Source organism: Sprattus sprattus (genome assembly GCF_963457725.1).
Source record: "Sprattus sprattus genome assembly, chromosome: 1".
NCBI classification, from domain to species: Eukaryota; Metazoa; Chordata; class Actinopteri; order Clupeiformes; family Clupeidae; genus Sprattus; species Sprattus sprattus.
In genome coordinates, this window is record NC_137920.1 from 72,873,861 (window position 1) to 72,901,360 (window position 27,500).

A 27,500-nucleotide genomic window follows, 5' to 3' on the forward strand; every position below is an offset into this window, starting at 1 on the left:
CATTCTCGCCGCCAAGGCAACCTATCTGTGGGAGGAAAGGGACCCCACTGAAGGATGCTGTATATTTGTTTGGACATTGAATTTATTTTCAAAACAGCTCGCCTCTTCGAAGAAAATGCTGACTCTATCTTTAAGTTGAGGCAAATCTTCCTCTTGCTGAGTCACTTCTAAACACTAAGGCCGTAAGCCTCAGTTCATTAGTACGAGGCCCAGGGGCTGTCAATACAACGGCTGTAATGAGCAAGAGAGTCTTGGAAAACTTTGCCTCTTCTGACAAGGTCACCAGCCTCCACCAATCATTGTGAAGCCTGAGAAACTTTTTTCCCGTGCTTGAAACAAAAAGAAATCCCCTCCCTCTGACTGTGATGTATACTTCAGAGGGTTTCATCAAGGCAAGAATCCTCCTGTACTTGGCACGAGATTGGCAGTTTTCCAGCTTCAGGAGAACACTGCATATACCCGTGAAAACTGAGCACTGTGTTCGGAGACTGTGGAATATCCATCTCAGCTGCCTAAGGAGAGCCCTAAGGGTCAAACAGTGCCTGATTTTCAGAATGCTTGCATTCTACATTCTACGTCCAAGGGACTGACTATTCCTACATTTTGGGCATTTTGCACTTTTTTCCAACATGTTAAGCCTCTGATACAAGTTAGTCTAGACAGACATTTTGCACTTGACTGGTGTAGGCTACACATCCGGGAGACACTTGTTGATGTTTTGGTCTGGGACTGCAAAGAAATCTGCTGCAAACAAGGCAGTCTTTCTTCCTGAAACCCGCCTAAATCCATACATCTGAGGAGATAGAAATAGCTGCTGTTAAGTACGTTCCAAATGTCCACTATGTAATGTAATTGCAAAAAAATGCATTCTTTCATTCAGTCTTGTGACTTTGTATTCATATCCTTAAAGAACCCACCCATAACTTAGACTTAGACTTAGACTTAGAAAACTTTAATGTCCCCGAGAGGCAATTTGTTTTACGGTACAGACACTGACATATATACAAACAGACATTGAACCAGACATTTCTCTCATAACTTCATTGAAGAGCAGAGTTCTGTGTCCCTGCTTTGTGTTTGGAGTGAGCTTCCGCGAGCTGAGATGTTTGATTGGTGTACATTTTTCGCTAGAAAAGTGAGTGTAGAGAAATTCAGAGGAAGCGATAAGCACAATTTGTTCCTCCATTTTTTTTTTTTGCATGTACATACTATTTATTTACATCCCTAACACAAGTTGTCTGTTTATGGTTTTTGAAATAATTTTGTAATCATTACAAAGTTTCCATGAGGATGGGAAACTATTTAATAATGGCAATCTGATTCCAATGCGGGAAAAAACTGTTTTGGCTTAAATATTCGTATGGAACAGGTCTAAGGACCATACCACAGCCTCAGGCACCATATGGAGAAGAAATTTGCAGAAATGTAATTAGTCCATCCATATACAATTTGTCTTTTCACTCATCAATGTATTCTTTCATTCATTAATTCTCGAAGCTTTCATAATCTTAAAGACAGACCAAGCGCCATATGTGCACTTGCTCATATCCCTATAAATAAATCGATTTACATTATGCCACTCAATCTGTGTGTGGCAGACAGGCGATACATAGGCTACGCACCACGTTATCATGTTCCTATCTACATAACCAACTGACCCACTACTCATTTGTATGCGAGAGTGGCTAAACGCCGTTCTGGTACGATGCATGTGGCGCGTGGTAGGCTAGTGCCAAAGCAGCAGTCTCGTGCGTCCTAAGGTTCTTGTTGAGAAACTATAAACAGCGGCCATTGGTCTAACTGCTCATCAGTCATACTGCGTGGGCGGGACTCTGCCAGCTCACGCTCTCATGGGGCGCTAGAAGCGAGAGCAGTAAGCTACTTTTTCAGCTGTGTGTGCGTGGTGTGAGCATCTCTCCCTGGCCGTAGTGCGTGCTATCTCGTGGATTTCGAAAAGCGGTGGGACTGCCCCGGGAAACATCTCTTACAGGAGCCTGCTGCTTGTACCTGGATAACCCGTTCAGCGAACGCAGAGAGAAAGAGAGAAGAAAGTGCGCTGATTATTGTAGTGCAGCTGTGGGATAGAAGTGAGGCATGATGATTGTGAAACAGCACGTATTCCTAACCCTCTACAGCATCTTCGGGATCGCCCTCAAAGGTAAGCATCGCACAGTAGCCTGCACACTCGAAGAGTAGCTTACGGTATACTTTCCTAAATGCCTTAACTTGCAGGAAGTATTTGAATTGTCTTTAAGAAATAGGGAAGAGCGATTGGTCTCACGGCCACGCACTGCTGTGAATGCGAATAATGTAGTGGAATGACGATTACTGCATTTCCATAATTGTGCCAAGGGACTTTCAAGTGATCGTGCTGAGAATCAATATACAGACAGGCAACACTCGATATGAACTCAGAAGTTTTGCTGTGGCAGCAAGACTACCGGATATTTACACTGGAGATCCCTCTATTTACGTAGCTATTTAAAACGGGGACATTCATCTTAAAAAAAGATCATATAAGTACGTCGTTTTGGTGGACTGGGCAAACATTAGGGAAAATCTCGCAACACTGTCCGTATACTCCTCCTTTGAATCACCTACGTGTTAATAACGAGGCAAAGTGACACATAAATAAACTGCCATAAATTATAGTCTGCTGATTTCAATAGAAGTATCGAACCATCATGTGTTTTGTATTGTTACTTGATTTTGAAACTTCCCAGAAATGAATCAGTGAACATAGCCTAGTTATCAATATTGGTCCTTTGCTGTTGTTTTGCTTGTTATGATTTGTAATTGCTGACCATCATAAATCGTGAGTGCGTAGAATTTCACATTTTCTAACGTGCAGTGTACATTTAAATAAAACTTGGTGACCGGGTATTTGCAGCGGTCCGCATCTTGGTGTCGTGGTAGCATCAGCATTTCATTTTATGATTCTTGAATATACTTAGGCTACCTCACCTCACAACATGAGTGCGCTGTACATATCCATGCTTGAGTTGCCTACGCGGTAGCCTTTTAATGTCAGCATCCCACCGCATTTGATTAAAATTACTAAATTAAAAAATGACGTTAAGACAAACCTAATGCACTTAACCTCAGCGTAGGATCGGTATAGTTCTGTGTTTACCGATCTTATTGCTCACTGACGCATTTTCAGCATCAAGTCCAGGGGCGCACATCGGGGTCTGGTAGCCTACAGTAAACAGCATCATCAAGGTCGCGGTGTCAGGTTATGTCTGACAAGAATACAACAGGTGTCATATGCGCATGTGTGGACTTCTTTATATAATTGCTTTTAGTCTTGTTGCTTTTAGTCTTAGTGCTCTCCGCGGGCTTCATCCGTGAAGTGCTTTGGAGGAGCCACCGCCCGGTTTTATCGTGGGGCAACAAGCAAGCTGCGACAACTCGAGTGACTTATTTTTGGTCGCAGGATACACTTTAGCATACATGTCACTAGATAAACAAACAAGCAAATAAAAACAAACAAATAAAGCTTCATGAGTCAGAAAGTGCAACCGTCACCCAATCTTATTCCCCCCGCCCTTTCTCTTTGTCTCTCACACACGCACTCACCCGGAACACACACACACGCACACACATACACACACACACACACACACACACACACACACACACACACACACACACACACACACACACACACACACACACACACACACACACTAGGCGAGGCATGCACATGGACGCACACAATCACCTCTGGAAATATGACCCTCTCCTAGCAGAAATGTGTACACAGCAAACAGGCCACCTTATTTTTCAGTTGGCTGGCTCAAAGATCAAGATGGCGAGTGCATCTGTTTATGGCTGATGCCATTAACAATGGGGCATATTAAATATATACATTGAATAATCATATTGTTTGAGGGGGTACATGCTGTTGTTTCTCCATACAACAATAACAACAATCAAGTATGAGAATCATGCCTTGAATAGATATGTTATTAAGAGACAATTAAGGTTAATGTTATAGATTATAGGATAATGAGAGATTTTGTAGTGGGGAATGTTGTGGGTACATGCTGTTGTTTCTCCATACAAAAATAACAACAATCGAGTATGAGAATCATGCCTTGAATAGATATGTTATTAAGAGACAATTAAGGTTAGTGTTATAGATTATAGGATAATGAGAGATTTTGTAGTGGGGAATGTTGTGGGTACATGCTGTTGTTTCTCCATACAACAATAACAACAATCGAGTATGAGAATCATGCCTTAAATAGATATGTTATTAAGAGACAATTAAGGTTAATGTTATAGATTATAGGATAATGAGAGATTTTGTAGTGGGGAATGTTGTGAAGATCTCAGTACCACCACCCAAACTGTAGACCTGTGTGAATGTGCGTGATGAATGCCATGTGCCCTCGGGGGCTCTTTGCTCTGACTTGCATTTACTTTTTTGTGGCTGCTGGAATGATCTGAGGGCTCAATGTCTGTCTGCCTGTCTGTCTGTCTCTCACACCCTGGTTTGAGGGCACCAATTTCTCAGCGCTCTCCTCCTGCGATTGGGTCCCAGAGTCATGTGTTGTTGATGGAACAAACCAAAGTTATCTGCAAGACTGTCCAGTTTTGAGCAGGAGCCTCTGAAATGTGTTTATGTCTGATGCAATAATTATAAATTATAGCAACTTCTATCCATAAATGCCTAATTTGGACTTGTGAAGAGGAGGATTTCTTTGGTGCTGTCTTTGCATTAAGGGGTTTGTTTGAATTGATATGCAGTGTCCTTTAGAACAGGGTCCTTTCAAAGGCGACAGCTTTCTACGCAGGTAAGGGGGAAACATTTCTATCTGCATATGAGCTGCCTGGGATTCGAACTCATGACCTTTCTGTACCAGCTGAGTTACAGGACCTTTTTTTTATTTCTAATTTCAGTTTACTCATTTTAAATAGAAAGCAGCAAGAAAATTCGCAAAACAGGTGTACAACTGCCAAACTTTGATAAATGCTTTATGTTAATCACTTCTCGAAAGTGGACATTAAAAGCTGAGGTTTCAAAGGGCCAAGTTAGACCATCAATGCAGTTTGTGAATGTATTGCGTGAGGCGGACTCTGGGGGAACCACTTTAGCTCTAATTACCTCCAGCAAGGAGGTTATGCGATAGGGCCCGTTCATTTATTTGTCCGTCTGTTTGTCTGTCTGTCTGTGGACAAGATTTCTCAAAAACTACTGGGCGGATCTTTCTGAAATTTTCACAAGAGGTGGATCTTGGTCCTGGGACATCCCCATTCAAATTTCAGGATGATCCGGATCTGGATCCGGATCTTCGAGAGATAGATCTTGCTTTACTGTCAACGTCAACCCTTGCTGGAGGTCAGAAATCTCGGATTGCTCTAATTGCATGAGTGGTGGGCAGGAGGAACTATCAGAACTTTATTTGGTCTACTGATGGCCACTGAATGGACATGAATTGCTGAAAATGCATCAAAGTGCCAACATAGTCACTTTAAACTCTTACTTTTATGCCCTCCTTGGGACGTGTGGTGAAGACTTTTTAAAAGTCAAACTAATTGGGTAATGAGTGTTCGATTCATGTGACTTTATCGACGGTCCAGAATAGGTTCTGAGGGAAACGTTAATTTGATCGATGTCATCAACAGCAGCACTCCGAGAGCAGGTATGGGCCTCTCGGAGAATTAACTTTTTGGTTTGAGTTTCATTAGTCATCCAAATACATCCTTAGCAGTAGAGCTGTGTGTTGGCACCGATGCTCTGATTTGATTCATTTCCGTTTCACTCAGAAAAGAATGCTAATTATGGCCCTCTCAGCTGCTCTTGTGTTACACAACAGGGTGCTCATCGCACCACCCTTTCCGCATCTTTTGTCGTAGCTGAACACAGACCCGGGTTTTTTTTAAATGTGTATTGCAGTTTGTGAAAGTTGAACGGGAGAGCGACATCTAATGGGGAGGGCGGGTGATAATTGGACTTTCTTCAATATGACAGTTGCCTTAATGAACCTAGAAATTCGGAAAAAAAGCATAGCTGCCTAAAAGTTCTCAAATCAGACGAATTTAAAAAAGCGATTAATCGCTAAAACTTATATTTTGGCACACTCCTGGGTAAAACGTTTCTACCAAGTATTGGTTTGACCACAGACATTACATATGAGAGAGTCAAGTACCAAATCCGTGAATCTCATGAAGGGTTTTCAAAGTTGTGAGTTCGTCTGACCGTGGAAATTGCGTGGGACAGCACAGTGTGCCTGGTCACCCCAGTGTGTGTGTGCCTGGTCACGCCAGTGTGTGTGTGCCTGGTCACGCCAGTGTGTGTGTGCCTGGTCACGCCAGTGTGTGTGTGCCTGGTCACCCCAGTGTGTGTGAGCCTGGTCACGCCAGTGTGTGTGTGCCTGGTCACCCCAGTGTGTGTGTGCCTGGTCACGCCAGTGTGTGTCTCTATTCAGGGCTTCTGCATTCTTGAGGCAGCAGCTGAACGGCTATGAGGGAGAATAATTGTGTACGCCAGGAACTGGAATGGGAAGTGCCTCTTCATGCATTGTTGCTGCTACTGCTGCTGCCGTGTTCTTTGAGGAGACGGGAGCCTTTATTGGGTTTAATGGAGCTATGCGTTGTCGCCTCGTCACAAAGAGCTTCTGCAAGCGGAAGGAACTGATGTGTGTGTTTTTCGGCTTGTGGCCTCGCTTTCAGAGCAGTCTCTTCCGTTGCATAAGACATCCCCTCTTTGGGTCTTAAGAGAGTAGACTTTTGCATGGTGCATGCATCTATTTCAAAATGCCAAAATGGATTTTGAGTCAGTGCCAGCTCCATCTTGCTGATTAGGAGCTTGTAGATACCCAGGAGGTAGGCATAGCCAGTGCTTCAGTGGCTCTTGTGGTGTTGCTGGCTCATGTTTCAATTTGCGTTTTTTCTTACATTCATATGCAAAACCTGCATAAATGATGTAAAAAGACACTCAAACATCATTGATCACCCCAAAAATTGTTTTTGTTTCAGTCGCTCAGTGGGTGAGAGATTTGGATATAAATGGCAATTTCTCTATGCTGGAATGATAAGCAGATCAATGAGAGCTACCCAGGCCGCTCTATGGCCTTTCTTCAGCTGTCAAATACCTGGCCGGCTGCCTTCAGAGGAATTTCTCCCAGCGAAATGAGGCTTAAGGCTTTGAATGCCAGTCGCAGGGCCTATAGGGGTGGAGGGGTGGGGTGTTGCTTCTGTGTCGGAAAGCTGACCGCAACAGGGTGGGGTGGGGGGGTGGTTGTGAACAAGATTTTCTCAGAGAGAGATGGTGGTGGCTTTTGTGTGTCCAAGTTGGCTTAAGGTGTGAGCTGATGAAGGGAGGATCCTGCAGTCGCCTTTTCCCATGAGGAGAGCAAAGCTTTTTTTTTTTTAACGATGCAAAGACGGTCAGGGGAACATCCCTTTTCCGCTCCTCACAATAACACTAATGCTGGATACTGTTGGTGTAGCTTGAAGGTAAGCGAGAAAGCTGGATGTTTTCTTTACATCCTTGTAGATGTTTACATAATAGTAGTTGGCTTGCTACTTATCATTTGAATGCCTTTTACAATAAGAGCATATAGGTTTCCGCTGTGCATTGAAAAAGGGGTCAATGTCTCTTTGACTTGACTCGATCTCACTCAGTTGTTGTTGTTGTCGCCTGGAATTCATATGGCCACGAGAAGAATTGTGTTAAGTGTCTCCCTTGGCTCTATGCCCAGCTTCCTTGAAAGCATTGCAGACGGAGCAGCTGGCTACGCCGTGCTGATTGGAAGCTTATAGATGTGCCGCGCGTGGAAGCCAGCGCCACTGGAGCTCCGGCGTGTTCCTGAGGTTGTGCCGGCGGCCGCCGTGTTTCTGGCTTCTGTCACTCACATGGAGGCCTTGTATCCTCATTTTCCTATTCCATCTTCTTCTTTTTCCCCTCAGTGTGTGTGTCTCTGTGAGCTCCATCTTCTTCTTCCCCTCAGTGTGTGTCTCTGTGAGCTCTCCCACCCAGTGTGAAGAGTTTGCTGCACTGGGCAGAAGCATCCCACGCTGGCCCTGTTCAATGCAGCGCTGGGGGCCCCATGGCATTGCAGAGTCAGCCTTTTTATGTGTTGGATAAGATTTCAGATTTTCAGTTCTGGCCCCGTCAGGTTTGCTGAGAGGCTGCAAGCCCCGGTCAGGGGCAGATTCGTGCCTGATTTAGTTGCTTTTGGAGCTGGGTTTCGTCTGCGGAGTTCTGCGGTGGATTCTGGCCCCGAATGGTGCCAAATGTTGAGCAGGTGCGGTGTGTGCTGATTTCTCATGTTCCTTCAAGGCCACATGCTTTCCAGAGCCTGCAGGTATCTCAGACTCAAAGGTTCCTCTAGTTGCTCTGCACCATATCCGTGCCAGAACAGGGCCACATCTGGGCCAAATCTGGGCCAGGCCCGCGCCAGAGTTGGCACCACCCCCTCACCACAACCCCCCCCTGGCAGGCGTCCTGGAACCCGGGCGGCGGTCGTCGTCTCCTCATCAGCGCTGCTGAGCACTCACTGGCACCTGGGGAAGGATTTCCCCTGATCAAAGGCCCTCGTTTGTTCTCTCAGATGTGAAGACAAAAGTTAAAACAAAAAGGGAGGTGGCGGTGGCAGTGGCGGTGGCAGTGAAGGTGGCGGTTCCCCGGCGTGGAGACAGAATCGGCTCCCCTCAGCTAAGGAGTGCTGGGGGAAAAAAAAAAGAAACCTGTCTGGCTAATCCCTATCAGCGAGCGCTTCTTGAGCTCTCCAGCGGCAGACATCTGCTTGGCTGGGTTTTGCTGTGTTTTCTAAAACAGACTTGAAATATTTAGGACAATTAGGGGTTGGATTGAATCCTTTTTCTTTGACTTCATTGAGGAGGTGGCACCTGGTTATTTTTTTGCTTTGAGCCAATTAAGATAGCATTAATAATTAGTAAATGTGTAATCAGTGATTTTACCTAATCAGCTGCAGATGGTGGTCTAGGGAGAACTTCTATATATACAGTATATATGAAAATATCTCAAGCTTCAGTAAGTCACACAGTGCAAGCCAAGTTTATTTATACAGCACATTTCATACACAGATGCCATTCTGTGTGCATGACATAAATATACTGTATATATATATATATATATATATATATATATATATATATACATGGAACAGATGAGGTATATAAGTGCGAGATCTGAGCCTGATGAATTTAATAGTCAGTTGCTTTCTGAAATGGAAAGTATAAGCAGTAATGTATTTACTGCATGGGTTTATGATGTTACCTGGATTGGCTGTAGTGTTTATTGATGAGTGTAAATACAGGAGCAATGGGAAAATGTGTGTTTGTGTCTGTGTGTGTGTTTGTTTGTGTGTGTGTGAGAGAGAGAGAGAGAGAGAAAGAGAGAGAGAGAGAAAAAAACACAGAGCGAGCACATCACTTAATCCTGTGCTTGGCAATAACAGTTTACAGGTGCAACTTCGTGAAGGATTATTTACACAATTGTTGCTCACCCTCGCCTTTTCTAATGCTCTCGCTCTCTCTCTCTCCCTCCCTCCCAGTCTTTCTGCCCTGCTATATCCTATTCAAGAGTGTTTTGTTTGTGTAGGTGACGCTGAGAGTATAACACTGGGTTTGAATTACTAAATCTAAGGTTTTTTACAGTTATCAGTGATGTTATCCACTCACAAGCAGCTCAGACCCACCCGATGCTTTAATTCAACCCTACCACCGCTAATATAAATCAAGGCCTAATTAAGCTCGACCTGCTACCTGAGTCACATTTTATTTCCCCAAAACGGTCGGACTTGCTTACGTTAATTTGTGCATTCTTTTGGCTAGGTAAAACCTCTTTTAAACAAGATCAAAATGCCCTGTGTCATGTCACCTAAGACTACCTGAAACTTTTACAACATCCTTTGGTCAAATGAAAGCAGCACTGGACTGAACATTCGCTTGAATTTCGACAAGGATATTAGGCTATAAGGAAGTTTAGCAGAATGTCAGCAATATTTTACTAGGTTATTAAGGCTATCATGAAGTTGTTAGTTATCCCCAATACTAACGCAATCCTTGCCTACAATGTCCCCAAATACTTTTCTTTTCTTCGTTATGTGTCTTTGAACTCTTGCAAACTTAGCTTCTCTTGCACTGCCTCCATCTCCACTCACACAGTTGTCAGTCGTAAGCCTGCACTGGATCTTACCACGATTGGATTAATTCAGCAAATTATGATTTAGTAAATTATTATTGCTTAAACATTGATATCAGGCTGCAGGCTATTTTTGACTCATCTGCTTTAAATGAATTTCAAATTTCAAATTGCCTGAATATCGTTACAAATATTTTAGTTTGTCTGGTAAGCCGTGGATGATTTCAGATCAGCCTGCACGTCACTGATAGTTATTCACTGTTAGGCCATACATGCACTTTAGTGCTGTTGTTATTGCGTTGTATATATGGGCATTTTGTGTGAGGTCAATGTAGACCATACGCAATAATGTATTTACATTACATTGACATTAAGTCATTAAAGTAGTTAATGCAGTGCAGACCATAATGTAACATACAATGTACATTAACTTCTATACTGTATTGCGTGGTGATTTGCAGCTGTTATGTGTTGGTTGAGCATGCTGTCATTGTGTTCTACACAGTATTGCGTGGTGATTTGCAGCTGTTTTGTGTTGGTTGAGCATGTTGTCATTGTGTTCTATACAGTATTGCGTGGTGATTTGCAGCTGTTTTGTGTTGGTTGAGCATGTTGTCATTGTGTTCTATACAGTATTGCGTGGTGATTTGCAGCTGTTATGTGTTGGTTGAGCATGTTGTCATTGTGTTCTATACAGTATTGCTTGGTGATTTGCAGCTGTTATGTGTTGGTTGAGCATGTTGTCATTGTGTTCTATACAGTATTGCTTGGTGATTTGCAGCTGTTATGTGTTGGTTGAGCATGTTGTCATTGTGTTCTATACAGTATTGCGTGGTGATTTGCAGCTGTTTTGTGTTGGTTGAGCATGTTGTCATTGTGTTCTATACAGTATTGCGTGGTGATTTGCAGCTGTTATGTGTTGGTTGAGCATGTTGTCATTGTGTTCTATACAGTATTGCGTGTTGATTCGCAGCTGTTATGTGTTGGTTGAGCATGTTGTCATTGTGTTCTATACAGTATTGCGTGTTGATTCGCAGCTGTTATGTGTTGGTTGAGCATGTTGTCAACATGTTAAAGTCAGGGAAGACCCATCTGTTGTATGAGGTGGAAAGTGACCCCGTCATATGCTGTTAGCAATTAACAAGAAACGCTGCTCATGGCAATGTGTGAAGCACCGTTGTCACCCAGCCATACACCCATCAGGTATCCCACTCTCTCTCTCTCTCTCTCTCTCTCTTCCCTCCTTTCTCCCTCTCTTCCCTCCTCTCTCTCTCTCTCTCCCTCTTTGTCTATCCCTCCTTCATCCCCTCTCTCCCTCTCCCTTTCCCTCTCTCTCTCTCTCGCTCCCTCTATTCCTCTCTCTAGCCCTCTATCCCTCTTTCCCTCTCTCTCTCTCTCTCTCTCTCTCTCTCTCTCTTTCTTTGTTTACTTTGTTTTATCCAGTTTGTATGGAATAAATGGAAAGACTCTAAGCCTCAATAGGACTTTAAGAAATCACACTAACCTCCGGAGACAGTACCTCTGTAGATGTAGAACTGGAATTCATTTGTGCGTTATTTTAAATGAATTAATAAATGTGTTATTTTAAATGAACATAAATTGATGCTGATCGGACTATGTTATTCAGAGGTAGGGCAGACTGTCTAGAAGAGACACAGCTAGTGTTACGCAGTCTTAGAATCCAAGAGAAAAATTCCCCTCCTTTCTACCCCTTTGGAGTTGCGTCTCCGACGGGCATAAGACCACAGACCACCTCTGATTTCAATAGTTCCCATAATACACCCCTCTGTACTGTAATGTTATGTTATTTAATGTGTGAGAAACTAGTGTCAAGTGTTTTTTTGCCAGACCCTCTTCAAAACCAGAGTTTCAGCATTTTAAACAGTTTCAACAGCCTTGTGGTTTATTTTGGGTGAAGAGTGGCTGAGGGGGAGTACGTGTGTGCAGATCTGTGGAGGGAGAACACAGACCACTTTCACTGATAACCAATTTGCACAAACACCACCGGGGAGTTCATTTTTAATTAGATACTGATGAAATCCCACCAAAAGCCTGTAGCCTATTTCCCACAGTACCGCCGCGATCGAAATAAAGCAAATGTTGAAATGTTAATAAAACCTGCCATAGTGAATCAACACTGTGCGAAGTGCGCAGAGGAGGAAGGGAGGGTGGGGAGTGGTAGTTTAAATAACTTATTTACTGTCACATCTTCACAGCACAGCATTCACAGCCACCTCTCAGCCTAGCTCTCGCGTCTTAAGTGAGAGAGGCTGTACCACAGGAGGAGAAAGCAATGTGTTGGGTCATAAATTACTGGATTGTCATGTGATTATAAATGGGATTGTACGCGTTTATACACAATTTGTATGCATCAGAAGTGACACAACTTGCTCAGTGGGTCTGCCTAGAAATGTGTGTGTGTGTGTGTGTGTGTGTGTGTGTGTGTGTGTGTGTGTGTGTGTGTGTGTATGTGTATGTGTGTGTGTGTGTGTGTGATGTGGTGTGTGGCAGATTAGTCCTTCATGCCATGTCATGTTGGGTTTTTACCTCAGATGACTGACCCCCCCTCCCAATACCATCTGCCCCCCCCCCACACACATACACAAACACACAAATACATTGTCTACAGCAGAGGTCATCTATAGACTTAACATACTGATGGGTTGGTAAAAGGGAGTGATGTTTTTTATGGGAAGAGATTATCGGATGGTAAAATAGTAGGATAAGGCAGAATGGAAATACTGTGTCATAAGCTTAGAAACCTCAATAGGACGTTAGGTGATATTTAACGCCTTCGTGTATTTTGTTCTACACATGCATGCTCTCGTCTGCTTCAGAAGTAGGCCCTTGTCCTTGTTGACTACCATGACTGTTTTCCTACTGGCTTGATGAATCCTTTTTGGTAGTAGGGCCCCATAAAATCCGTTTCCGTTTAGTTTTTTCTAGATTCGGGTTTATTCATTTGGTCATCATCAAATCATATGTCAATCATTCAAAAAATGTAGTCAGGACATAGGCTACTGTGCTTTTACAGACATGTTTGTCTAGGTGATAGGCCTGTTGTAATAGAATATGAAATAAAGGGTAGCAATACTGGTATAATGAAGACTACCAATACAGTGTCATTTTCCAATACATTGTATTGAAAGAAAAAATTGGAAACGTATTTAAGGTGAGATTACCCTCCGGTTTCCGGTTATTAGACCTGTACTGAGTCAGTAAACCACTTGTGTTATGAAAAGTGTCAAATCCCCATTTAACTGTAATTTCGTTTAACCAACTGTATTATGTGATTCCGTTTGCCTGTTCCGCATTGCGTAAATCATAAGGGCCCTTCGGTAGGAATTACGTCATTTTGTGAAGGAGTGTAATGTGAAGTTTTGAAAACAGTACTTTCGGTAGTCTGAAATCAAATAATCATGTGTCCTTTCCTGAGTTGATCAAAGAGAGAGCAGTACAAGTGTCAGGGGTGTAGGCATTGTTTCTCATGTAAGCACTGCAAGTACTTATTCTGCTTGGTCACGTAATTTTCGTCAGAACTCTGTTTCTCCGTGTCCTTTGGTGACTCAATGCTGCATTCAAGTGGAGTTGTGGTAGTCTAGACCAGCGAGAGGAGAGAGATGGGAATGGACAGAACTAGTTCACATCTGCGCCTGTTTTTTTTTCTTCTTCTCAGCCTGTCGTCTCTCTCTTTGCCATCATCTTGAGGAGAGACTGTAGATGAAGAGAGTCTCCAGACTTGCACAGCGCTGTTCTCAAGGCTCCTAGGATTTAATCACTCAAAGTTTTGCTGACTTGAAATCTTACTTTATTTGTCAGTTATGGCTATGCAGTTCTACTCCTAAAGTGTCAGTTCCAGTATAAATATATGCATATACCACACTTATTGCCTCTGCACAGTTTGTGTAACTCAGTTTCCCCTCACAAATTATCTTTTAGTTTGTGTCCAATTCTATATGGGCTCCAAGGACAAGAGATGGCACTGAATGAATGCCAGTATTTTCACCTAACCAGTTTTGGGCTGGTGACAAGTGCAGCTGTGGCTAGTCATTGATAGCCGTTGATTCCGTAACAAATGTTCATGGCAAAGGCGGGAATAGGAGTAAGACTCTGAGCTGCTAATGTATGTCTGCTTAGATGTAAACATTCATCATTATTCATGAGATTCAGGCTATCAAGGCTTCAGTTGCAAAACAAATCAAAATGGCTGACTTAAGTGGCTGTGTACAGGAGGGGGAGGTGTTTTAACCGTCTATTTGGCATCTGATAGCAACAGTCATTTGATGAGACATTAGCCCAGTGTAGACCCGCCGACCACCAGCTTCTCCCAGCTTACTGTCTGCTTTATGTCACTTAAGTCCAGTTAATCCAAGAAGGACTAACCGACCTTTAACCATCTGTTTATACTACGGGTGGCCCACTTCCAATCTGTGTGTGTGTGTGCGCGTGTGTGCGTGTGTGCGTGTGTGCGTGTGTGCGTGTGTGTGTGTGTGTGTGTGTGTGTGTGTGTGTGTGTGTGTGTGTGTGTGTGTGTGTGTGTTTCTAAGTAATCGTGTGTTTGTATGATCATCGCAAGCAATTAACCCAACAGCCAAGAGACCTAAAACACCATATGTGTTTTAAGCTTTTAAACTCAGGTCCAGTCACACCTTTATTTTGCACGTTGGACTCGGCACGTTGGACTTCAGAAGTGTCTCTTGAAACATGCCCCCCCCCAAGGGCCCTATTTGAACTCAGAAAGACTCATGGTGTGCCGGTCGAACAGTTTTTATACTAATTATTGGGTCTAGAAGCTGTTAATCCGTTAGATGTTATCGGATTTTCCTGGAAATTTTATTCCACTGTCTATTTACATTGAAATTCAGCTCAGACTCTTGTTCTAACGGTCCTCCATTTATTTATTTTTTGCTTGCTTCTGAAAGGAGAATAGATTCGAGGGGTAGGGAGCGGTTTCTGAAAAGCAACACACTGAAGTCTGAAGTTCACCTCCAGGCACCTGAGCTCCTGTGTTAGGGGAGCCAGGAGAGGGTACTGTTTGTGTGTTAAGCTCCAAGACTCAGGACAGCATCACAGCAGGTCCACCGGAACAGTAAGTGGATGTGGACTGAAAGCCGATTAACCTACAACACAAAAAAAAGAGGAAAAAAAAATGACAGGCGGAAAAAGCACACCAAAATTTGAGAGGCTACCTGCGAAAAGAGTAGACAAAGCACCGTCTGACTCCTGCTCAGGCTATTTTCTGGTTGATATGTTTTGGAAAATGTTATAATGGTGTTTTGAATGTTCGAAGGGGACATTTGTTTTTCGTGGCAGACTGCTAATGCATGCAGGCAGGATCCCACTCAGCCTGAGTGGTCTTAAGGAGCGTACACATGTAAAACCATTCGCTCGTTGACGTTCGCTTGTTTGGAGCTGACTGTTGGTCGCTGATGGGCATTCAAAGCTCTGGTTGCCACGGTATCCTCCCTGTTCTTTTCCCGTTGTTAATGTTTTTGAGTGCAACAAGCACTAGGCTGGCTACCTAACTCTATATTAGCATATACAAGATAATAAACATATTGCTAGTCTGTACTCAAATAGGTCAACAATGAATTTGAAATATTTCATCCACGTTTAATTTTGTTTTAAAATAACATTGAACAATATAATGGATGGACTGGATAGAGTCCTCACTATAATGGATGGATCGAGGAGGTTGTTTTCTTGTGGGCAACGTTAACCCTGTTCAGTCAACGGTAACCCATTGCTAGCCGCCTCAATTGCGTAGCCTCAAAGTTGAGTTTGGTTTAACTGAGAACCCTCCAACTCTGCGTGGCCAACTGTCATTTTGGTTAAAATCGCCGCAAGTCGCCAAATTAAATTTACATTCCATGGTCTCTTGTCACTACATCACTGCTTGTCTCTTCGTGTGTGTATACGGTGCTATTTGGTAAGAGAAATAGAGAAAGAGAAAGAGAGAGAGAAAGAGGAAAAATGGAGTTAAAAATAGAACACTAATGGTCAAAGTACACACACTGTCAACACATTGGGTCTGAATAAATGAATGAGAAAAACATGGACGCATTGTGATGAGAAGTTCTATGAGTCATATCACACCATCACTAGCTTGTCGGGAGATGGTTCAACACAGACTGGGAATGACCATAGACATATATACATGTCTATGGTAATGACCAGTAGGAGTGTTAAATCATGATTCATACAGACTACTATGGCAAACTGACCCGGACTCCCCACCTCCCCCACTTTCCCACTGCCCTACCTGACAACATTCCCCTCCGCTCTCTCTCTCTCGGGCCAATCAGGTCCCTTCTGGAGACGGGGGGGGGGGGGGGGGGGGGGGGGGGGGGGAGGGGGAGGAGTCAGGAGCCAGTGTGTGTGAAATAATGATGCCTTGGGATAGAATATAGGGAGTGAGAAACAGGATGCAGGAACATAAACGGCCTGCTTTTCTGCACGGCATACTGATTATGGAGGATGAGCCCACGACACAGGAGTCGTGCTGAAACCTGCGAGGCCTAGAGACCCCCGCATTGGCTTCAGCTGACTGCAAACAGTCTGTTATAATTAAAATGGAACAATGAAATGTATTACTCCATTTCGCTGGCCCCCAGCAAATAAACACCTTTCGCAATCCCCCCCAGAAAAGCCTGTGCAGATTAGCGAGGCCCTGAGTGAATCATTACCCGTCTTAAAATTTTCATAGCCTCTCATTATGCTAAAATGTATAAAATTCACCTGCGCAATCATTTTCAAAAATGAAATGTTCAATATGCAGAGGTTAAATGGCTCCGCGGAATTAGAGGCGTCTCTTTGTTCTTAAATAATTGATCATGTAAAATGAGTCTGGCAGAAGGCAGGCGGTAGCGCACTTGGAAATGCATGGCATCTGAACTATTGGATTTCCATTCAGGTCCGTCTCGCCATCTTTCTCTCCTTCCTATTTTTCTGCCTATTATCACTCACTTATGCAGCCAATTAATTCGATTTGGCGCTGAAAGGAAGTTTTATGTGAGACCTGGGAGGCACATACCGCTGGAGGATGAAGGGCCTCATTTTTAAAGTGATAGCAGCACAAACACCACACACTAACCACTGCTGGTAGATTGATCTTTTATATTTGTGTTGTTGTTGTTGTTGTTGTTGTTATTGTTGTTGTGTTGTTGTTGTTTCCTCTTAAGAGACAGTATTTGTTCATTGCTCACTGTCAAGCACTGATGTAAAAACCCCAGGTTGTTGTGCAGCTGAAAGTCGTGATATTATTGCATTCTGGTATTGATTTTTGTGGAGGTATAGAGGTATAGAAGTGCTAATGGCATATGTCTGACCAGCCCTGTTGAGTTGGCTTGGTTGGTATCCCTCTGCCTTTCTTCGAGTCTTGGCGTCCGCTGTGTTATATACGTACATACACACACTGGATGTAACCAGTCTCTTACCTCGGTTTTAATAGCTGTCCACACGTGAGGGGAATGGAAGATGGAGTGCTACTTCTTTGTGCACCCCAAAATCCCCCTCTCCCGCCCACCCCTTAAAAAAAAAGAACCTCTCTCCCTTCAGGAATTCCCTTGCTCATGGTGAGGTGGTTGCCAGGCCGACCCTTTGTGCGAAGCAGGCCCTTATTGTTGGTCCTTCGAGCGTGAGTAACCAGGGGGCCCCTTCCCCTCTCAGTCCAGCGTCTGTTCAGTCCTTCGCTCGTTTAACTCTCTACAGCCATACAAAGCCTGAAGAAGCCTGACCTCAGAGTGGGCTGGGATGACTAGGTGTCAAAACTGTCAACTCCTTTAGTGTAGTCAAAGTCAAAGTCAAAGTAGCTTTATTGTCGTATTCGCTCATGTTATTTTGGTATTTAAAGGTGTATCAACATTGCACTAGTGATTCAAGTCAGTGTTGTTCTATCACAGCAAAAAACATTTCTAGTAAAAAACTAGCCTTTACAATAAATCTGACAAACCAGAAATGGCAACAAAAACAAACAGTAAATACACATAAAACCATAAACTAAATTACAACGCATTGATTTTTGTCCTCCGTATTTGTTTCACCTCACGTAAAGTGGGGGAATTTGCTGGCGAGAGATGTCGAAGTATTTGCTGTAAGCCCGGCGGTGTTCCATGAATCAAACTGGCCGGCCCTTTCAGCGATCTGTCATCTGGTAGTTGATATATATCCACACACAGTCCTCTCCATTCCCGAGAAAGGCATGTGACCAAACTGTCTTTGGTTGGTTTGGGTCCACTGGTTCCTTCTGTCAGATGTCTCTCTCTTCCTTCAAGGCCTGCTACATCCCCCCCCCCCCCCCCCCCCCCCCCCTCCCTGTACCACTCTTATCCTCCGCTATCTTCACTGGCTGTCTGCTCTTGTTATCCAGCTCCCCTGGGGCCCATACATCCATTGACAGCAATTTCCCAGCCCTCTCAGATGTGTCCTCCGGGGAGAGACGATTGGGTTTGGGTTGCTTGTGATCCTCAAATCAAGTGTGTGGACCACGGAGCTGATGTCTTTGATCAGCGCTTTGGCGAGTGTTAACTAATGTTTTTGATCATTTCTCGAGTCTTTGTGCTCGGTAAGGAAGGAAGGATGCTGTTTTTGACCTTAGAGAGTTCATTGTGAGAGATGCTGAAAGTTGGTTATTTTCTGACTGGTAATTACCTCCGCCAAGGAGGTTATGTTTTCGCCCCTGTATGTTTGTTTGTTTGTTTGTTTGTTTGTCAGCAGGATTACGCAGAAACGCATGGACCGATTTCCATCAAACTTTGTGGGGAGATTGGTTAATACAATGGCAATAATTGATTGATAGAGTTTCAGATGTCAAGGTCAAAGGTCAAGGTCACAAGGCGGAGGTTTGCATTCTCTGAATGCTCCCATTCTTGTTCCAATTGTGCTATGCAGTTTTTTTTTTCAAATGGCAGTGTTTTGAATCTAAAACTGTTAATTTAAGAATAGACTTCGTTCATTAGGAATTATTAAAAATAAACAAAATTAAACAAAAGTTGCTGAAAAAATATTACAGTCCCTACTGAAGGGGTGATAGTCCCCATTATAACCACTGGAGGCAAACATATCTCCACTGTGTGTGTGTGTGTGTGCGCACGCGCATGTGTGTTTGTGTGTCTGTGAGTGCATGTGTGTTTGTTTTGTGTGCCCATGTGGATGCCTATAAATGCCTGCGAAATTGGGTCATGCATTTAGTTTTGTTTTTCATGATTCTTAATGAACATGGCAGCACGGGCCTATGCCATATTCTAGGCAATGCATGAAAGGAGAGGGAGAAGTGTAGTGAAGCCAAAAGTGCGGTAGCTCCGGTATGGCATGCTCTTGCCACGTCTCACCGTAAATGCACCGCACTGCACGATGGAGCACTCGTGCCTACCGAGAGCCTTATTTTTTAACATTTCTTAATTAAACAAGCATCGCTGGACTGGTATCAGTAAAGCTAATCAGGTATACACACCACTTGTTTTCAGTCCTCTTTAGAGAGAATAAGTCCTCTTATTTTGATTTCGTAACACATTGACATTTTGTTTGTCATTTCAGTTAAAGACCAGTTCATATGATTAAGATGGGTGGTAGATACCGTAGATATTTGAATACAATCATGACTAGAAATAGGTACTAAGGTAGTAAATGTATGTAAAAGCTGCTCTGACAATATAACACATGCAGTTCTTCTTTCTTTGGTTTCCTGTATCCCCTCTGTATGTAGTGCCCTGGTTGCCCGTTAGTGTGTTATATAGACCATGCTGGTATCAGCACCATGTTAGGGCCTGATCCCATCTGGAGGACTTTGTACTCTCTGGGTCTAAACTCTCCATAGAAAGAACAGAGTTATGGCCACCACAGCTGTCCGACTCCCCCTCAACACACACACACACACACTCCAGGAAATAGTGTCACCTGACGGGTCAGAAGTGGGATCATAAGCACTTACTCTGGACCCTAATGTGCCCGAGTCATGTCCGACAGTACGCCCTTTAGATCTCCGCCTCTGAGAAATTGGATTTTGGAGCCACATGATCATCTGGATGCCACTGATAAAGACCTTCCTTTCAGCCGGGGCCTCCACTTCCACATGTTGATGATGATGGAAAAAAAAGCCCCACTTCAATTAGAAGAGTCATTTGATTATATTTCATTTGTGCATTTAATCCACTCCATCACAGAGCGCATTGGGCCCCATCCACTGGGGTTTTCTATTAACATGTCTGGGAGGAAATGACTCTGTATTGCTCCTTTGTTTTGTGTAATTGAGGTCATTTAGGAACGCACACAGTCTATCATCCTGTGTCTTTCCTCTCGCTCTCTTCTCTCACTCTCTCTGTCTCGCTCTCCCTCCCTCTCTCTCCCCCTCTGTCTCTCTCCCATTCTCTTTCACTCCCACTCTCTCCCTTCCCCTGCCTCTCTCTCAGTCTCTCCCTCTCTCTCTCCCTCCCTCTCTATCTCCCTCTCTCTCTCTCCCTTTCTCTCTCCCTCTCTCTATCTCTCTCTCCCTCCCTCTCTCTCTCTTTGTGTCTCTCTCTTTCCACCTCTCTCCCTCCCTCTCTCTCGCTCCCTCTCTCTATCTCCCTCTCTCTCTCTCTCTCTCTCTCTCTCTCTCTCTCTTCAAGTCCAGCAGCCCCTGTCTAACCTGCCCCTCTCTCATGCAGTGGTACTGGGGTTGGGATGGCTGTCATGCTCGCACTAATTCAGCTCAAACGAGCTCCTGCCTCTGTTCATTTCTCCTAGTCATTCTCCAGGCCAGACTCCCGTTGTGTTTCATTGACTGGGGCGGGTGTGCAGACAGGCTGGACATTACTGATGAGGGAAGTATTGACATGTACATTCATTCATTTAGCAGAGGCAGTTTCCTCAAGCGACTTGGCGCGTGACAGTTCGTGTTTGTCTGTAGGCCTGTGATTCAAACCCAATGCAGCGCCTTGTTCTACCAGTTGAGCTCAAACAACACCGCGGGGGTCATTAACTTTAAGCCCATATACACTCAAGTCAAGGGGGCGACAGTGGTACAGGAGGTAGAGAAGTCGTTTAGTAATCAAAAGGTTGCTAGTTCGATTTTTCACTGTCGAAGCGTCCTTGAGCTAGACACTGAACTCGTAATTGCTCCTGATGTGCAGTGTGCCATCAGTGTAGATGTAAAATGTATATAAAGTACATCCTTGTAAGTCGCTTTGGATAAAACCGTCTGCTAAATGTGTAAATGTAAATGTCCTTTTAAACCCTCTCTGGGAGTTACGATGGTTGTAGAACATATAATACTTTTGGGAAGTAAGGCTGGAGTGATGTGGGGGTTGAAATAACCTTGTTTCTTTACGTATGACCTTTATCGTACGCATCTTTTTCCCTTTCTTCTGTGTCTCTCTTGTGCCTTTCTCACGTCTTTTCTGAAAACAAACAATGCCGTGCCGTCTCTTCCCCTCAAATGCAATCGGTGGCTGGCTACACAACACATCTTTAATTTGGCTGCGAGTGAATTCTCACAGCTTCACAATACATCTATGAGAGTGCCAAATATTTTGGATGGCTCAGTCAAACATTTCTGTGCAGAAACTGATAAAAATAAGTTGGGATTTAATTAGTTTGAATAAATATTAACATTTGTTTAAGTGTACTCAACAACCGTGTGAAATCAAAATAACAGAATCACAGTGTGTATCAGCAATAACAAATAATCCCTTCAGCCTGTGAAAGAATCGAAACAAGACAATCACTTAATGAAAGAGATGTACAGCAAGTTTGAATAAAAACACTTTTAGAAAGCACAAACATTTACCACCGTAAAGGTTTCTACTGGAATTAAATCCAATCTTTGCATGAACCTTATCCTAAATTATCCTTTTATGCATAAACATATTCTTGCTCTGTGTGGAAAAAAAAGTGTTGAGTTATATTCCAAAAGCAGAATTCTTATGAGGTGCTGAAGATAGGGGGAACAGCATTCCCCTCTTTTAATAGGCAAAAGTGATATTCAAACTGTGATCATTTCCCCATGCTTTTCTTTCACTCTAGATCAAAAAGAAATAATGTACCCTCTTCAAAATGCTTCCACCGTCTCCCGTAATAACCGAGGAAGAAATTTGAGGCCCATTAGCTTCAGAGAAAAGGGCAATTTACTTCCTCAGAAAATGACATTGTTCAGGTACCCTGCAGGAGTTGAAGATCAAGCACTCTCTTGCTAAGTCCTCTAAGCACGGGGAAAGAAAAGAAGGCACAGTCCCTGGTGTAAACGAATCAGTAATCCAACAGAAACAAATTAATTTAATTTCATAAAACCTTTGGGTTAAAGACTGGCCTACAGAGAGTAGACAAAGGATTTATAGGAATGTATCAAAGCACCCATCGATAACAAATGTCGATCTGGAATATGACAAAGGATTTATAGGATTGTATCAAAGGGCCCATCGATAACGAAAGTCGTCTGCTATATGTCTGAAGTGGGAATGCAAGCAGGCATCTCAAACAAGAAGGAGTCTGTGTTGATGTAAGAGGTGACATAGCCTGTACAGTGTTCCAGTCACTGTGAAGCTAACGCGCATGTGTCAAACTCAAGGCCCGGGGGCCTGATCAGGCCCGAAAAGCCATTTAATCTGGCCCGCCAGCTCCTCAAAATGTTGCAAAAAAGTTCCATTGACTTGAATGAGCAATGGTGAAATTTTATTTGGTTTGCCTAATTTTCCCTCAGGATTAATAAAGTAGCCATCTATTTATCTATCAGAGCTTGTCTGCCGTGGCCGCTGGTATGTCGAACGCACAACAAATACTGCAAGTCCCACAATGTACTGTGTATTTGAGTTTGACACCCCCTGAGCTAACGGGACAGTGGTGGGGCACACTAAGGTGTTGGCCAACCCATCCTCAAATGCATTGGGGTGACGAGGATGTCACTGAAGCAGGCCAACTGCCAGTACTGTGGTAGATGGTGGTACTGTGTACCTGATCAGAGATGCAGTACCTGATCACAACCTTAGTCACTGCTCTTTAGGTTAGAAGGTAATTACATGTTTGGATGTGGTGAACATAAATGGACACCCAGCATCAAACAGTAACATTTTAATTGTTTACTTAATGTAGAGCTTCTCTGGACGCTCTCATTCATCAGCAGGCAGGTCTCAGGCAGATGGGTCCCCCCTCTGAACTGGGTTCTGCTACATTTACATTTACATTTAGTCATTTAGCAGACGCTTTTGTCCAAAGCGACGTACAAGGGAGAGAACAATCAAGCTAAGAGCATTAAAAACCTGGTGTAACAATAAATACTGCTTATAAAACGACATAGAAAGAATAAAAAAAGAAGTGCGGGCCTGTTGCTGCTTAAGTGCAGGTTGAGCCAAGGTGCCAGTTTAGGAAGAGAGGTGCTCTTTGAAGAGTTTGGTCTTCAAGAGCTTCTTAAAGGTAGGGAGGGACGCTCCTGCTCTGGTAGTGCTAGGCAGGTCATTCCACCAACGTGGAACTACAACTGAGAATAGTCTGGATTGCCTTGCTTGCACTGGGGGCAGTGCCAGACGACGCTCACTGGATGAGCGCAGCGTCCTGGGTGTAACTCAAGGTTTCTTCCAGTTAAAAGAAAGATTTTCCTCGCCACCATCAGCTTGTGCCTGCTCTCGGGGTTTCAGGACTCAGGCTCTGTAAAGTGCTTTGAGGCAATGTATATTGTTAAGGGTGCTATATGAATAGAATATAATTGAAATGAATTGAGCCTCTACTAGGCTGGGAATAGAGAATAATACTGAACAGACTTCATGCATGTGTTTTGTTTGTTTAATTGCTCAAAGATTCTGGGAACCCCAACAAACCCTCATTGTGTCTCTCGAGTGGTTTGAGCTCAGTTTAATGGGGGCACTTTTTAGTTTTAGTTCTTTTAAATTGTTTTGTTTAGCTGAAAAATTAGCTATTTCATCTGTCTCTCTTTTTTTCCCCTGTCCTGTCTGATAGAAGGCTAAGACAAAGACGGGGATAAAGCGTTCTGTGATGAATACACTCTTAATTTGAGCTGCGTTTCCCCATCCTCCGCCTCACAGAAGGCTTTTTTAAGTTGTGAAGGAGAAAATGCACATGTGAGTATTCTTTTGTAAAAGCTAGAGATAGAAAAAGATTTCTTGAGAGGTAGCTGACAGACACCCTGGGGGCGTTGTTGATGCAGCAAATTTGCTTCACACAGCTTAAAGGGAAGTACATAGTAACAATAGGACTCAGAAACGCTCGAAGGAACACCATTATATCATAAAAACATGTAATCCAATCGTGTTTCTGTTGCTTTCCAGTCACTATAGGGATCATTGTGTTCTTTGTTGTTGTAATCAATGGCTCACATGTATGGAACCTGTGGATACAATTCACTTTGCTTAGTTTAAGCCTTTTGCATAAATGCAACAACAAAATAAGAAACAATAATGTCATATTCGCTTTGATCTTAATCTTCCTCTTTTTCTCGTGCTAGTTCTTGTGCTGCGGCCCATTTTAAACCCGTCTCCTCTGGCTCAGCCCGGCAGTCTCCAGGTGTCCTTGGCCCTGCCTGCTCTATATTTTTGCCTGCTGGTATAGATCTATCTTAAGTATGATTGTAGGTACGTTGTTCTGGCATTCACAGCACACTTTGCTTCATCTTTTCTGTTAAGCCCTCTTCATGTGATCTGCTGATATTGAAATCCAATCAGCACACCGACTGTGTTTAGCCGAACTTGTGGTTGGTTACATAAGCACAACGTTTTCCATCCAGAGCATACAAGACAAAGCATCAGACGCAGTGTCAAGGAAACTTTTGCATTGTGTTAGAATCAGACATCACAAACTAGTCTCAGTCATTAGTCAGCTTTCTTAAAGTCAACATTCTTAACATTCTTAATGCTAAATGGGTCCTTAGTCATTGTTGGTTGTGGTCAGTGACCATCAAGCCTTTTTCTATTGTCTTTGTAGACATTTGAAAGAGCAGACTTGCAGCTACGAATAAATCGTGAAATAGGGCAAAATGTGATCATGGCCGTCTGGTGCGAAAGGTCTAGAAAGATCTGTGGTGAATGTGTGTCATAACCCTCCTAGCTGTGGCTGCAGCCGCGCCTCCCAGCTCCCCATAGCTACGCTTGTCTAGTGGAGTGCGTTTGATTGGTGATACGATAGGACAGCTCTCAGTCTCTCAGCCCTCTCCACACTTGGTCTATCTTCTATTTCATACATGCCAGTGAAACAGGCCCGTGGGCAAGTACGGAACAGGGCTCCCACGGTCATGGAAATACTGGAAAAGTCATGGACTTTTTTTTTCAGGCCTGGAAAAGTAGCTTTGGAAAAGTCATGAAATTGAATGTAGGTCTAATGAATTTAATTATGCTGTTGTTCTCGTCCATGAATAATGTTTTGGTCGTGTGAGTTTCTGCGGCGTGATAATAGCACCCAAATGTTGTCAGTGGAAATGGGCGGAGACCCTGAGGGAGGTTCTCCTCCTCCTCGCTTGTCGGGGGGAAGATGTTGGAGGTTCTCGTGCGGCAGTAAGACACACACACACACACACACACACACACACACACACACACACACACACACACACACACACACACACACACAGGGCCTGGGCTTACGTGGTTCAGCCTCTGAGGCTCATGCATGTTTAATTGGGCCTGGGATGTGGTTGTGGGTTGGGTGCCGCTCTCAGACCCCTCCCCCCATGTGACTCATGAGCTCATGACTCACTGCTGCTGAAGGCCCAATCCTGCTCCTGCTCCTGCTCCTGCTCCTGCTCCTGCTCCTGCTCCTGCTCCTGCTCCTGCTCCTGCTCCTGCCCCTGCTCCTGCTCCTGCTCCTGCTCCTGCTCCTGCTCCTGCTCCTGCTCCTGCTCCTGCCCCTGCCCCTGCTCCTGCTCCTGCTCCTGCTCCTGCTCCTGCTCCTGCTCCTGCATCGGCTCCTGCTCCTGCTCCTGCTCCTCCTGCTCCTGCTCCTGCTCCGGCTTCACAGTTCTAGTCCCCACTTGAGATTTTAAATAGATAATATTTGTAGAATATTCATACAGTATTACATGTTATATATTTATATTATTTTACTATGGAATAATATACTACTACATTATTTGATACTTTTCCTCTCTTTCCAGCCAGATGTGTGTTGTTGTTTCCTGCTGCTCAGGATCTGTGGTTGGGCAGTTGTTGTACTGGTTAGGTAAGGTGGTTGGTAATGAGTACCTGAATGTGACGGTGAGATGACTGCCGATTGTGGGAAGTCCCCAACCGTTGGCAAACGGAATGTAACATCTTTTCCCGTGTATAACTCAAATCTCCTGATGCTCTGCTCCATGGCCCGCTACTGCTCTCACCTCCGTCTGATTTTTATCAGACGATTCTGGAGCAGATCTCGGCCCCACAGCAGCCATAGCCTCCATTCTGGGTCAGAACCATATCTGTGAACGAGTCGCAGTCGCAGAAGTTGCAGCAATCAGATTTACCACCCGCTTTATCAGCCTGACATTTGAGGGGCAAATTTGCTTCCACTCATCTTTACTGTATGTCTGCGTCCGCTTGTTTCACCACAGCCGGTTTGGCCACTTAGGCACATTCCATCCCTTTAATTTATTTATCACAGGCTTTTATCTAAAGCTAAATGCAAAAGCCTCAGTGCAGGGGAGTGATGAGTTTTGTCAGTACCAGTACCAGTATTACCAGTACACTGTCGTGACTTGAGAGGAATACAAGCCTCACATAACAGAACTATATGTTGTTCTTTAAATTGTTGTATGTTAATGTTACATTTTATATGTTTTATTGTCATAGTGTTATAGAGTTTCATGTTATTTTTTGGTATATGTTATATGTATGACGTCTACTGCGTAGATGAATGTTGCTTGCCAAGTCGTAAGAATTTTGCTGTGCTGAAGCAATTTGGTACATGCAATAATAAACACACACACACACACACACACACACACACACACACACACACACACACACACACACACACAGAACTGAATACAGGCATTTGTTCCTTACCTGATTTCTTTCTTTTTTCGTTATTCAATTCATCATTTCATTATTCAAATCCTTTCATATAATTAGTTTATTCGTTCCTAATGTCAGAATGAGTGTTGGTCATTTTCATTCGTGGCATATCCCTTTTGTTTAGGCTGTTTTCAAATTAGTCTCTTCTTCTTGTTTCTCGGAATGCTTGCAAGTGTTACAAGTAATTAATTTGGATTAAAACGTGGGCAGAATTTTAAACGTGCTGTTGGCAGTTTGTGCTGTTGTGAGGTGTTTGGTTCATTAATACCCAGGTAAAGGAAGGTATACTTCTCAGACTGAAGAACACTTCTCTTAGACCAAAGTGATTAGTCTCTGTATTTTTCTTAATTTGACCCATATCTTTACAGTTGACTGAGGAAGCGGACATATTTAATGTAAAATGTTGTTTTTGT

The 27,500-nt window shown here is 43.6% G+C and overlaps 1 protein-coding gene across 1 annotated transcript in view; it reads left to right on the forward strand.

Annotated features, from left to right (window-relative positions):
• Positions 1-2,097: 2,097 nt before the first annotated feature.
• Positions 2,098-27,500, forward strand: part of cadm2a (cell adhesion molecule 2a) — a gene marked incomplete at both ends in the record, with an annotated part of 289,548 nt that continues 264,145 nt past the window's right edge. Inside the window, one exon of the mRNA XM_080856424.1 lies at positions 2,098-2,158. Coding sequence (XP_080712550.1) covers positions 2,098-2,158 — 61 coding nt within the window. The remainder of the gene's footprint in view (positions 2,159-27,500) is intronic.